Here is a 15,323-nt window from a genome sequence, read left to right as displayed (position 1 = left end):
GATTCATCTACCTCTGCCTTCCAGAGTGCTGGGAATACAGGTGTGTGCCATCACACCTGGCTTAAACTATCTCTTTTTTTTTCTTCAGATATATTTTATTATATTTATTTTATTTTATTTTATTTTATTTTATTTTATTTTATTTTATTTGCACTGGTGTTTTGCCTGAATATATGCCTGTGTCTGGTGTCAGATTCCCCCCAAACTGGACTTATAGGCAGGCATGAGCTGTCATGTAGGTGCTGGGAAATGAACTAGCATCTCATAGGTACAGAGGTTCTAACCACTGCTCTAATCAAATGACTTCATTGTGTAGGCAGACCACGCACTATTACTCTTCTCCGAATGTGATTACACAGCTTAGTCTCTTCACAGCTCAGTCCCGAAACACAAAGCGGTTTCCTGCAATGCCTTCTAGTTATGTAGACATTTCTCCTCCATGGTGACATCCTACTGTCTCAAGATCACCTGGATGAGCGAGAGAGTCTAGCCAAACTTCCAAAAACCTTACTCAGGAAAAACCTACGTCTGAATAGATGCAAGTAAGACCACTGTGATATTAAGAAACTGCGGTAAGTCACATATTGTGCAAACCCATTGTTCTGTAGGTGATTTAAAATGAAAGTTTAAAGAGCTGACAATGTGACTCAGTGTAGAATGTTTGTCTAGTGCACATAAGGCCTGAGTTAAATCCCCCAAAACCACAAAAAATTCTGTACAAAATATGGCTGATTTATATAGGAAATATGCCACGATGTCTGTCCCATACACCAAGATAGACTCAGCAGAACTGTTACCAGATGAAATCAGGGCGGCAGAGACATCCAATTACCATGGTAAGTAATTACTCACATGCAATGTCTAAGCTAGCTCTGTCTTGGGTTCTTCTGTTGAAAGTGAGTCTGAACTTTAGACGTAAGGGATTGTAAGCTTACTTCCAACTCTCAGATCATGTGATTCCAAGGTATCTACTGATGGTCCCAAGGTTATATGATTTAACTAGCTGAAGAGTCAATGCTGGGACATTACCAGTATCACTACTTTGGTATTATTATTCTGGTTTTTATTGTTTTGTTGTTTTTCATGTAACTGGATACTTGGAGACAGACACAGAAATTTTGCTTTGTCTATTCCAATGTGCCACTGTTGTGTGGTGATGCTAGTTCATTCTACTAAAGTTCAAACTGCTTTACTGTAGACATGATTACCATAAATTGGGCAGAGTGAGTCTCTTCTCACTGTATTGGATTCCAAGTCATTATATGTATATCCTGTAGCATTTCCTAGTGAAACAGCAGAATGTCTAGTCTTCTCTTTATAGCATCAGTACAATCAGAAAGATGGTTTAGCACCACCAAAAATTTAATGTGAACACAATTTTTCTACACAGTTCGTGACTACTCTAAATCTCATTATAGAGAACCAGTGCAGAAAATTAAAATTTTATAAAAGTGTGTTTTAAAATAAATTACAAAATCGTTTAAATTTTAGTATTAAAATTACACTTAAATAATCAGACAGAGGGAGGTCTGTCCTTGAACTTCTGGTGCTAAAGAGGACTTAAAGCAGTTAACAATACTGAATAAATGTACTCTTTCTTTTTTTGTTTTTGTTTGTTTTCTTTTGTTTTCCAAGACAAGGTTTCTCTGAGTAGCCTTGGCTGTCCTGGATTCACTTGTAGACCAGGCTATCCTTGAACTCACAGAGATCTGCCTGCCTCTGCCTCCCAGAGTGCTGGGATTACAGGTGTGAGCCACCATGCCCAGCGATGGACTCTTTCTTAAGATGTTATTGTCATTTAAGATTATTTTACATTACTGGTAGAGTTAGCTATGTTTTTCTTTAATCAAATACTTTTCATAAAATAGTTTATCTTTAAAAAGAACACATCTGTTTCAAAAGAAGGGGGAAAAGTCCTTTAAAGACAGGATGCAAAGGCATTTATCTGCATTGCAGGGCTGAAATAGTTCCGTAATTGTTTTCACTGACAATATCCACAGGCACAATAGAAAGTGGAGAAATAATCAGGGTGGTCTGCTCATTTACAGTCAAAACTCAAGGATTCCCCCTGGCTTTCTCTACTAAGGGATTACACACAGTTTTCTCAAACCTGTGTTTTCCTTTCTGAGGGTAGATATTGTTCTGAAATTCCTGTAAGGAAATAAGCATTCAGTGTACAGGCAGCTAGGGTGAAAATCCAGCAATCCCTATTGGCAAGCTTGGCGCGTTCTCCAGCATCTTCAGCATGCCTCACATACTTCTCTGGACCCTGACTTGACTCCTGCCTTGATTTCCAGGCTTCACTTCTGTTCCCAAAGTCCTAACCTTAATTATGGGTCCCAACAGACAGAAACTGTCACTCAAATTCCTGTTTTGTCTGGTGATACAGCTCTCTTAAACTAAACACTGGTTCCCATTTATTCTGCATTATGGTTCTCAATCATATAAAACTGGCCTTAGCATCATTATACATATTTCTGTAAGAATCACAAAATGCAAAGGTATAAAATACTATAGGGAAGGAATGTCTGTGTGTTGTTATGTTGGTTTGAAGTGTTAGGGATAAACCCCAGCCACTGATTGTGCTAGGCGAGTGTTCACTTACATGTATCCCCAAGCCCTGAAAAAAACAGGCTTATTCCAGGGATCACACTGGAAGCTGCTATAGAGACCATCTTAAAATAAACTGGTGAGTGACTTACAGATTGTCAGCCTGCACTGCAGAGTGTAATGTGTGTATGCATTAGAGCCAGTCTATCATCATACAGGATATCCTAGAGTAAGGCTGTAACACATTAAAACCAACTTCCTTTGTATAGCTCACATTTACACGAAAGACCTGGAAAGTCTGGATTTCCTTCTGAAATCCCCTAAATACTCGATCCAAGAACTCCACAGCTGTGTGCAAAGTGACTATACAGGAACCATGCACAATGACAAAGCAAGAGTGCACAAAGAGGCTTCTCCGAAAACATCAGCAACAGATAAATCAACGGAAGACACCAGGTTTTAGACTGTGACATCAGGGGGACTTAGTGATGGCAAGCACTTGGCTGAAGTTCACTGAGGAGGAGACCACAGGGAGAAGGGTGGGTTGGGGAGGAAATCGGTTTGCTTTGGCATGGTTTCAGAATGAGGTAACTCTGAGATAGCCAAGAAGAGCTGTTAGTAAACAGATGAACATAGCTCCCTGAACTTCAAAGAAATATTTAATGCAGAAATAAGACTGCAAGCTGAATGTCACAATGTGGAATATGACCTAAGAGGATAGTACTAAAGCAAAAAGAAAAGGCCTGGAATTCTGTCATGTGCTAGTCAGAGGGAAGAGGTGAAGAGACAAAGCCGTGGGAAGAAGTCTGCAGATTCAGTAATGGGGGCAGCGGAGGAAAGTAGTTCAGAAAAGGGTGAGTGACAGGGCTAAGTGCTGTAGAGATAAAACTGAAAAGCATTCACAGCAGCTCACTGAGATGGAAGCACCCGTGATCTTCAAGTTGCTAGAACTATGCAACTCCCTGTGTTTATCCTTTTACTTAGTGGTAAAATCAATGATAAAGTATTACTTAATGAGATAGGTTCCTAAGACTTTCACATAAGGCCTAGATGTTGAAGGAGGGAGGACAGAGAGGGCTCGAAAATCAGAGCTTGAATAGAAAACCATGCACAGCTTAGACAAAGGACCACAGTGAAAACATGTGCCAGAAATCTCAATTAGAATGCAGCAGACGATTCACATGCCAGCCTGGATGCTCATGTAAGCTCAGCCAACAACCTGTGGTTAAGTTTGAGGTCCAACTGTATAGAGTGAGACTCAGACTTAAAACACACACACACACACACACACACACCACCACCAACAACAAAAACCCCAAAACAAACAAACAAACAAACAAACAAACAAACAAACAAACCCAGAGATATAGCACTTACTGGAGTAAGACTTAGAAACTGTGGCCAAGGGGAATATACATTTAAATCCTTAAACAACAGACAGTCTGTTTTTATGGATTCCCCTCCTAATTAAGTCCTAATAACTGGAGATTTTATCAGATTTTTGGGAGCTCATGTATAATTCAGTACATTATAGGGTGTTTTTCCAAATGTGAAAGAGAACCAGAAATTATGACTAAATCATCCAACATAAATCCTGGTTTTTGACAAGTACTAATGTCTACTGGATTTGAATAAAAAACTGCAAACTAATTTCAGGTGTTATTTCTCATCTGTTTATTTTGTTAAGTTTCCATATATATGTTTTAAACATATGCACAGATACATAATTATATAAAATAATAAAATGTTGCTATTTATTTCAGCTTTTTTGTTTTACTACTAGCAAAATTTACATCTAATAGGAGAAGTTATTTAATGCAGATGAGATTTAAGGAATAAATTTTCTCACTATAATACTTTTAGAACAGAACATTAGTTTTGAAAGTTATGAGCTCCCGAAGTTGTGAAAATAGGAAAGTTTCTGGTTTGAATGACAGCGTAATATTTACAGCCTGTCCCAACTTCTCAGCTCAATCCTTCTCCCTCTCATGTTTTACCCCACAAACTGACCCCTTTGGATCACTCTGATATTTTAATCACCTACAACATCAGCCCTTCAGTTTGTTTCTGGTGTTTTTTATAATAGTCACTTGTGCATACATATAGGTTTTGACCTTTCCCCTCCTTTTCTGATATATATGGGTGGGTACGGATGAGATCCTGACACAGTCGGGAGCTGACTGCCAAGCTTTTGTGTGTCTTGACTAAATCACTTTGTGACATGATCTTTCTAGACTTCTTTTCTGTGCCCTTCCTGCCTTTGCTCACACAAGTCACTGCATTTCTCTCTTGTCTGACTGGAGACTATCATAAATTATTCTTTATCCATACACAGTGAAATGTGGTTACCTTGAATATCATCGTTAAATGTGCAATACTTGTTTCGATACTTGTTCAGGAGACGAAATGCATTCAGATTGGCAAAATCTTCAAACTGAATAAGGCAATTCATGCCATATCTATGAGGTAAAAACATGCATTTTAGAGGTTAATAAAATAACATTTTAAGAAGCATTTACAAGTAGCCCAAAGAAAAGGCACACCAATTTCTTTTAAAAGTCCTACCTAGATGCTTAGCATAAATGTATAACACATTATCAGCAAGGACTGACAGCACGCTTACCACAGAAAAGGGACTAGGCTGGTACTGTGCGATAAATATCTTACTGATAAAAACTCAGTCCAAAATATGATCTATATCATCAAGGAATTTAAAACTGAGTAGAAACAAAAATCTTCTGAGTTAAATGAAAGGTATGCAAAATGCAATATAAATACTATATATAAACAAAGGATTAAAGTTATCCAGAAAATAGTGCTTCTAGCTACACTTAAAAGCCAACTGACAAACTGATGAAGCTTTAATTGTCTATTATTTTGAAAGCTGGGATGAAGGGTCTGTCTACACATCAAGGAAAAGCAGAAGCCAAACAAATGAAATGTGTAGGGGAGGAGAACCCTGTTGAGGAAATGTTATGCTCACTAAGGGCCTGCAGTGCAGCGTGAGCCCTAGCCCTCATCCTGGCCCTTCTGAGCTCAGCTGATCCATTCCTTCTACGCATGCCAAAGGCAGTGATCTAACAGCTTATGGGAGAGCTCTCTGACTCCCAGGTCCTGATGCTTTTTCTGACTCTGAATACCACTGTACTCTACCAAGACAGCAGATAAATCCAGCTGTAAGGTCTGGCCAGTATCCCAGAAGTCCTGAGTATTTGTTTCCCTGTTTGTGTGGACATTAATGCAAACCCCAAAGTCTTATTCTTAGTCACACTGTGCTGTTGAAGGAAACTTGCCCTGGGTCACATAGAAAAGAGAGCAATCTACAGCTCACAGGGTCCACAGACATTGTCTGGGAAGGACCATCTCCTGACAGACAGCATCTCTTTGCTGTGGGCTTGTATGGCAAACATAGCAGGCACAGCCCTTCCCTTCAGCCTCTTTCACAAGGGGCACCTATCCAGTCATGATGGCTGGTCCTAAAAAGGCCCTTTCTCTTCAGAGCTTCACATTGGGGTTTAGTTCTAGAGTATGGCTCTTGGAAGGACACAGACATTCAGATAAGACAGCTTCAACACACCTGCTGTTCACCTTGTCCACAAGTGCTCAACTCCTTACCATCCTCTACACCTCTCAAAGACAGGGAGAAAGGGCTTTACTTCTTTATGTCCACCTCTCTGGACCTTACTCCATCAGACTTATGTTTCTATATAAAAGCTTTAACGTCTCGTTCTCCAGCGGCTCATTCCTATCTGCAAGAATTCTTGGGACTCGGTGATTTTTAAAACCACCTCACATGGTAACAAAACCAAAGCTATGACTTCATTCACCCTCATGGTGTCGAAGTTCTCACTACAGAATACTAAACTTTGTCCTTCTTTCTAACTTCTTCCAACAATGAGGAAAGTTGCAAACCCCACTCCCCAACATACCAGTGTATATGAAGTCTGTCAGAGCTCTCTCCTGCTCCACCTCTCCCTACTACCACAACTGAGATCTCTGTAGTTCCATCATTCCATTGTTTTCATCCATTTATATTTACTCATATGCTTTTATCATGTATTTAATGATCTACATCTTAAAAACACTGTAACACTCATAGGTGAAATTGGGACTGAATCAACCTTTCCTCCTTCCCTCCTTCTATAAAGTTTTTTTATGTATAGAGGAGGGGAGGGACTGAGTCCTTCCTGAGATGATTTTCCTCAAGGCAGCCAGGGTCCCACAGGCCTCCTCTCCATTCTTCCTGGTACATCCTCACCCATGTGCTGATGAACTAACTCAGGACCACCTTCGGAGAGCTTGAGAACTTCCCTGGTGTGCCTCACCTCTCAGACCTCAGACCACCTACTTGATGTGTTTGGTGAGGTGCCCACCACAATGGCTATACCTCACATGGCCAGGATCTTGGCCATCTGTGGCCTTATTAAAACCCTGGCCATGGGACAGCACAGAAACCAGGCTACTGCTCTTCAGTGGCTACTGTGGTAGGACAATGGAGGTTCTTTGCCTCATTTTCAATTACTAATGAAACTTAATATTGTTTTCTATTTCTTTGTATTTTCTTTATCTTGATCATTTTTACTTCTTTCTAGAAAACTGTATTTCTTTGGTTCATTGTTGCCCTTTCACTATTTTAATAAGAAGCCATTATATTTTAAGGGCAGTACCTTCTGTTATAGACACCACAAATGGCTCTCTTAATCTACTATCCTGTGCCATTAACCCCTTAGATGGTGTTTGTTCTACATAACTTTGTCAACTGGACGTGGTCTAAGACCATGTGAAAGAAGAATCTCAATTGAGATTCTGAGGAGGGCTGTCTTGACTGTTCAGTGATGTAGGACAGTCCAGCTCACCGTGGGCAGCAGCAGCCTAGGTGGCTGGTAAGAGCTGTAGATGAACGCTGGCTCAGTAGAAGCTGCTCTGTGAGCTAGCAACCAGCACTCTCAATGGTTCCTTCTGTATTTCTTTAGCTGTGAATTGAGTTCCTTGGTCAGAGATAATGCTGTGTGGAAAAACAAGTAGGCCTGCCTTGAACTCCTGCCTGGACTCCTCTCAGTAATGGACCATGACGTGGAAATGTGAGCCAAATAAACCCTTTCCTCTCCCAAGCTGATTTTGGTAAAGATTTTTTTTTTCTGTTATCACAGCAACAAAAATGAAACCAGAATAGTGTTTCCGCTATTATTACGACAGAAGTTTCAGGGTTTTATGTAAGACGATTACCTGCTGTTTTTAGGGAAGGACTCACCTTTGGAGAGCAAACCTATGATAGCCCTTGTATGCACATTAATTTATAATACCAACTTTCTTCTACTTGCATCATGGATTTAGAAAATGGCTAACTTCAAAATGTGTTATTACTTTTATTAGTCCATACACTTTTCATGATGAAAATGTCTTTTCTCTACATTATTTGCCTGGCTACACTAGCACCATTCATTTAATATTCCATCCTCTCCCTTTACCTCATACACCATGTGACACAGAGGACAGTCAGCTTCTGTTTCTGTTTTGCTGCACTACTGCCAATGACAGCAAATGTGTTCTGCCACTTTGGAAGATATAAGGCACACGATTACTTCCAGAAACATGCCATGGACTACGTTATTATTCTCATCTTACCGATGTGAACATGGGCACACATGACGACAAGGCATGACAGTGACAACTGGGGTAGTAACGATTAGACTTCTGATATGTGTATCAATAAAAATGCCTACTTGCTCTCACCAATATTGCTCTCAAGTAACTCTAATACTGAATATGGCTGGTTACCCCTTTGTTATTTTCTGACTTTGACTGCTATTGTGGTTCTGGGCCATAGGCTATGGAGTCAGAGCTCCCATGTTCAAATCTTGGCATCTTCACATCTTCAGCTTTTCTGTACCTGTGTTTTCCTATCAAGAAAGATGTGAATACTGTCCACATCTGTCATAGATTTGTTATGTGGGTTGTCTGAAATGATGTGTGTTCAGTGCAATGACTGACAGTAAGTACTTTATATTCAAGACTTTCAAAACTATTTAATGGTAACAAAACAAACTATTATATGTGAGATAATGTCTTCAAAGACTAAGAGAAAATCATCACCATCCTATATAGTACAGTTTAAAAATTACTGTTTAGGAATAAAGCTAAAACAAGACAGCTTAGATAAAGATACTAAAGGAACTTCAAAGGATATTTTTCACAAAGAAAATAATCCAAGCATTAAAAGCTCTTTTACCATTTCATAAAATGGTGAAATACATATAAATTCTGTCAGATGACAGAGTAATGACAGATAAAAGTGCTTTCATCCCGACAGAGTGAAGCTGACCAATTAAATCTGCCAAAGCAGACAGACTTTTAGAGCAACTGTTTTGATGCTGTAGAATCTACTGAGGGCAGAAAGGAGGAAAGGGTTAAGAGGAAATTGGGAGAGTGGAGATAAGCCATGAACAAAACAACTGTACTCATACACATGGTGCCATTTTTCTTATTCCAAGAAAGCATTCCTTAAAATTATAAAAATGTTAAAAGAACTGAAAAGAAGCATTTCCATAATTTTATAAATTGCCACTTTTGAAAATGTCAGCAGAGAAGTAAACTTTGTGGTGGCAACTAAGTAGCCCAAACACAAATATCAGTCAACAACCATCCAACGTCTGTGATGGCTACTTTCCAATTCTCTGGTTTCTAAGGAGCCTTCAGAAACCAAAACCCCTGTGTTGTTGGACAATGCCCTCGTATGGCTTGCTCCTGGCGTGTCATATTCTGGGGAATGAACAGCAGCAGATGCTCTGTCATTATGTTCAGAAGAAACAGCTTGTGGTCTGTGAGGCGGCATCAGAGCCTTCTCAATTCTATTCCCAGATCTACTGCTTACTTGGTCTGGTGGTTTGAAGCTCGTTACATTTTCTCTGTGGTTGAAATGGAGTCCCTCCAGTGTGGTTTGCCTTCACTGTTTGGGACACAGTGTAGTGAAGCTATAAATCTACAATGTTTCCGCAGTGCCATCTGGGAAGAGTCCTAGGTAGTAAATCGAAATGTGGGGCACCTTATCATTTTCACATGCCTGTGTAGAATCATCCTCTAGAAGATGTCACACACCCATCTTAATTTTGTGACTTTTCCTACCTGGTAGTTAAGTCTGAGATGTAAAGAGGCTTTCTGAATTCATCCTGTAATATTTGCATCTTGTACCATGTAATAAAAAGAAAGCCATGGAAGGGATATTTTGTTCAAGCTTAAATCAGCTAGATTTTATGAAATCAAAATTGATAGAACTCTCAAGAGTTAGCCAGTTTACCTCCACATAACTGCGTAAAGAACCTACCATTTTATAATAAAAATCTGGTATAAATTAGCTGGTATAAATAGTTTTAAAAGCTAACAAAAATACTCTAAAATTGACATGTAAAAATCCTGGAGCTTGTGTTTTCTGTGGCTGTGTTAAGTCTGGAAACTGCCTTACTTCAGTGACTAATCCCTGCGGCCAGAACTGACTAAGCACCAGACAGTATGATCCACATTTCAGAGGGATTATCTAATTCAATTCTCTCAGCAATTCAGCAAGGAAGGCACTGTTGGTGTGCATTCTGCAGATGAAGAAACTGCAGTTTCTCATGACTAAGGACTGAGCATTTAGTGAGCTCATATCACTCAGAGTGGAAAGGTATGGGCTGACTAGAGGCCATGGAAAACCATGTGCTAAGCAAGCACTGTGACACTGAGCTACATGCAAAACTTTCATATCAAACCAGCAAGATGGCACTTGTATGCACTCAACACACCAAGCACCTCACGACTAGGCACACATGGACAAATGGTGGAAACAGTAGTCTGTCTCCGATTTTAAAATAGTGAGGGTTCACATAACCAACTTGATCATGCATGCTTTTCCTGAGAGGTGGGGTAAAATTATGTTTTAGGATGTGTTATGTGCATGGTACCACACAGTGCTTCATATTGGATGAATTCCTCAGGGGGCACTTATTCCAGATGATTCACTCTGATAACATGTTGAGGTTTGAAGATACTTAATAAATTTAGCAGCAAATAAAAACACAAATTTTGCCCTTAAAATGCTGACTGGAAAACAGACTTATCAGGAAGACAAAGGATGTAAGTAAAAAATCTTGACAGGTTTAGATTAAAAGCAATCAGTGGGACTGAGAAGTTGCCAAGTGTAGATAGGGTCCTGGCTTTAATCCACAGCGCCATAAAAATCCAAATCAAATCAAAGCCAGTGGCACACAGAGAGCCCAGTAAAGGCTTTAAGGAAGGTAGCATAAGTAATGGAGACTTCAGTTGGACCCTGGGGAGACTCAAGTTAGATGTGAAGGAGGAATAAACTGGGGGGGGGGGGAGGGTCCCAGAGTCCATACTGAGAGATGCTAATAACATCACTTTGAAGAAGTTCAGAAGATGAACTGAACAGTGTTCATCAGACTTCAGATTCTAACAGTTTAGGGGCATGGCTCAGCAAATAAAGGCATCTGCCAAGCAAGCCTGATGATCAGAGTTCAATCCCCAGCACCTGGTAGAAAATGAATGATACTTGCACGCTGTCCTCTGACCTGCACACATGCGCACATGCGCACCCCTCCCCAGTACAGAAAATAAGCAAAATGTAATAAAGTTAAGCTTCAGATTATGAGTAGTCTTGAATGGCAGCAAGTGTGATCTTCAACTGACTCACGTTCTCTCTGGCCATGCACCCTCACATCCAGTGCACCCAAGCTTGTAAGAACAGAATGCTGTTCGCTTCTTAGCAAATTCACTATGAAATGCTAGTTCCGGCTATCTGTACTGTCTCACAATACATATTCATGCTACTTTCTTATCATTCTTTCAACTGTATTATGCTGTTTTTTTCTCGATTTTTCTATGTGATCATGGACATTATAAAAATTACATTGAAATTATCCATTCTGTATTTCTTGCACCCACTTTCAACTCATCCAATGTATCTTCTCTTAAGGATTCAGTAGTGGAATGCAATGAAATGCTTTCCTTCCTCACTGAAAACATGTTACATTAAATCTGAACCACATTACTTAAAAGTAGGCCCTTTTTATAATAAGACCTTCTCTATTTCCTGTTAGTCCTCAAAAGAAACCTTGCCTTTCTTTCTTTCCTTATTTACTTGTTAAATGCCCTCTAAACAGCTCCTACATGTTCACTTCTCCCTCTTAGAGCACACGGTTATAAAGAATTTCCATGTGAAGTGTATTGAGTGCTGTTTCTGGGGAAATGCAGGGCACCGGTACAGAGCAGAGCAAGTGCATTGACAAGACCCTCAAAAGGCTGCTGAAGCCTGAGAGAGAAGGGCAGTTCTGGTAAAAGAAAGGAGAATAATTCTGGAGGCAGAAGAACCATGTTCAATGTAGAGGAATTTTAATTCAGAATATGGCTGTTCTGGCAAAAGAGATATCCAAAGATCTTCTAGGTTTGTATGATCTGGCTAGATACAGACATGCCTTTAATCCCAGGAGACTGAGGTAAACAGATCTCTGAAAGCAATGCCATCCTGGTATAGAGCAAGTCCCAGGTAAAGAAAAGCTTAGGTACAGGTGTGGTGGTACATGCCTTTAATCCCAGCACTTAGGAGACAGAGGTAGGAAGATCTCTAGTTCAGTTCAAGCAGTTCAGCTGAGAGGCAGTGTAGTGGAGTTGAGTTTGTGGCATTCCGTTTGTAGACTTCTGAGGCAGTTTTACCAGGCGAGTTTAATAGAGAGATTGAAGAGAGAACAAGCTAGTACTGTTGAAGACAGAACAAGACAGACAATGAGAAGGAGCCAGAAGATTAGAACAGATTGCTACAGTTAGTTTGAGGTCAAGCAGAGCAATGGAGTCAGAAGTAGAGAGATACCAGATCGAATCAGTCAGGTAGGAGAAGAGTCTGAGACAGAACAGCTGAGCTGAACCAGCCAGAAAAAACTAGAAAGAATGAACTAGAAAGGGTAAGCTTATTCAGCAGTAAATCTCAGAGGTTGAAAACATCCCAAGCCTAGATTAGATTATTCGGAGGCTTGTAGCTTCCAGCACAGGGCCTAGGAAACAGAGACGGTAAGCCTCTGAGACAACCACAGATAGAACAAAGTTACTTTTATAGTTCAATTCTAGAAAGTGAAGAAAATTAATGATGACTGAAAACAGAATTTCGAAGGAAACAAAGGAAGAATTAAAAATAGAGGTGCAAATAGGATTGGATTATGTCGTGCCTTTTTTGTTTTTTTGTTTGTTTGTTTTTATTTTTTGAGACAGGGTTTCTCTGTGTATATGTTGCACCTTTAAATTTGTGTTAAGGAAGTTCATACTTGGTTCTCTAAGGAAGGAGCAAAACAGAAATATGACATGAACAATTAGCACCTACACTAGGGAATCACAGTCAGGGTATAGTGTATTGGAGATTGGCAAGGATAGGCACATGGAGTTTACTGAGGAGGTGGCTGCTGAATTGCAAGTCTCCATCTGGAAACAAGAACACAGACAACAGAAATAGATGGATCAGAAATATTCAGAAGACAGAATGGACAATATTAGGTAAAGAGACGCAGACATTAAGGTAGAAGAAATAAAAAACAAATTCCAAATTTCTGGCCCTGCAGTGTGATAGGTAAACACAAAAGATAGGGAGCAGGTATGTAAAAAGACAGAAAGTAGTTCTATAAAGAGACACGAAGTAGGTATGTAAAAAGATGGGAGCAGGTGTATAAAGAGATAGGGATCCCACTGGGAAGAGAGCTCAGTCGGTAAAGAGCTTACTATGCAAGCATGACAACCTAGGATTGATCCTTAGAACCAACCTTTAAAAATCCAGGGTTGAAGGCTTGTGTTAGTAATCCCAGCACTGGGGAGACAGACACAGGTGTATACATGAGGTTTACAGGTCAGCCAGCTAGAATTCTAATCACCAAGAGACCGTGCCTCAAAAACAAGGTGCATGGCTCATGAGAAACGACACTAGAGGCTGCCCTCGAGCACTCAAGAACACACACACACACACACACACACACACACACACGCACACGCACACGCACACGCACATGCAAGGCAAAGCCTTAGGCAGGAAAGCAGGTATGGTAGGAAAGTTCATGAGCTCAGCTTTGAATATGCTGTTTTTAAGCCATCTTAGAGATATAGAAGCAAAATAAACTTATGAGAAGTTAGGATGTATGAGCTCAGAGTTGTTTCAGCACTAGAGCAGCCAGATGGAGATAAAGCTCATGATCTAGCCATGAGGAGTCAGCTGACATAATATGCTATCATTGATCTAGAGATGAAAATGAGAGAACAAGCAAGGCCAGAGCTATTGCTTGTATTTATCACTCAGGGGCTCGTGTATTGAAGGCCTAGTCCCCAGCTGTTAGCACTGGTAAACTGAGTAGAATCTATGAGTTGGGGCTAAAGCAGAGGTGTGTTCCTGGGGGGAAGCCCTCGAAGGAAACTTTCATATAATACTGTTAGTTTTAAATGTGACCCGTTATAAGGTTAGGTACCGAGTTTTTCTACTCATGGTGACATGATGACAAATTTCATGATTAGAATGTCCCAGATCTCAGATTTTTTTTTCAAACTGGAGACACTCAGTATTTACTTATATTTGAACTCTGCCTCTATCGCTTACAGACTGAGTCTTTTGGGTCAAAATCTGTCCTTTTGCTCTTCTTAAGAGAATTCTTTTGTTAATTCTAGATGAATAAAAAAGAATAGGAAAAGCTGGGGAGGTGGCTCAATGGTTAACAGCATGCATTGCTCTTGTATAGGATTCAATTCCCTGAGCCCACATGATGACTCACAACCATCTGTAACTCCAGTCAAGGAGGAGTCAATGATTTCTCCTGACCTCTACAGGTACTAGACATACATGTGGAGCACATATACATACATGCAATCAAAACAGCCATATACAATGTAACTAAATAAACCTAAATTTTTAAAGAATGGAATAACCTCCCCATCCCTTCCTTTAGGAAGGTCATTCTATATCCCCAAACAGTATAGCATTGCTTTTAAGCTCTCTATATATGGGTAAGTTATACAGAGACAACAGATGTCGCATGAAGTCTAATTCTTTTTTTTTTTTAATTTTTTATTACAGTTTATTCACTCTGTATCCCAGTTGTGGCCTCTTCCCTCATTCCCTCACAATCCTACCCTCCCTAGCTCTCTCATCTCCTCCCATATCCCTCCCCTAGTCCACTGATAGGGGAGGTCCTCCTCCCCTTCCATCTAACCCGAGTCTATCAGGTCTCCTCAGGACTGTCTGCATTGTCTTCCTCTGTGGCCTGGTAAGGCTGACCCCTCCCTTCGGTGAGAGTCTAATTTTTTTGTGTGTGACAATATTTCTCTGTGTAGTGCTGACTGTCCTAGAACTCACCTTTATAGACCAGGCTAGCCTTGAACTCAAGAGATATGCCTGTGTCTATGTGTGCCGCCACCACCACCACCTGACTAACATCTAATTCTTATGGTGCTATTATTAAGAGTTTAGGGTGAGCAGTTGAGATGTATGCCCTTTTCTACTGTTTTCCTTAACCCCGAGTCTTAGATGTACTCAAGGGCTTACAAGAAACATTAGCTTTGTGCTATATTACATGCTGCAAATGTGGAACAACTTATGCACTCCAGTCGCCTGTTCATGTCAATGTAGACTCCACCCAGCTTTTCATTCTATAAACAATGCTGCTGCAAAATGTCTGCTCATGTCTTCTTATGGAGGAGTTTCCCTGGGTGCTGTGCTGGCAACTTCACTATACGCCTACAATGATTCATGGATATGT

The 15,323-nt window shown here is 40.2% G+C and overlaps 1 protein-coding gene across 1 annotated transcript in view; it reads right to left on the bottom strand.

Moving 5' to 3' along the window:
• Me1 (malic enzyme 1) overlaps positions 1-15,323 on the bottom strand; it is a 101,097-nt gene that overhangs the window by 30,285 nt on the left and 55,489 nt on the right. The window contains exon 4 of the mRNA XM_055602496.1: positions 4,900-5,009. Coding sequence (XP_055458471.1) covers positions 4,900-5,009 — 110 coding nt within the window. The remainder of the gene's footprint in view (positions 1-4,899; positions 5,010-15,323) is intronic.

The sequence above is a fragment of the Psammomys obesus genome, unplaced genomic scaffold, assembly GCF_907164565.1.
Source record: "Psammomys obesus unplaced genomic scaffold, mPsaObe1.curated_primary_1811, whole genome shotgun sequence".
NCBI classification, from domain to species: Eukaryota; Metazoa; Chordata; class Mammalia; order Rodentia; family Muridae; genus Psammomys; species Psammomys obesus.
The sequence above is the reverse complement of the archived record's forward strand: the minus strand, read 5'-3'. Positions and strand labels throughout refer to the sequence as shown.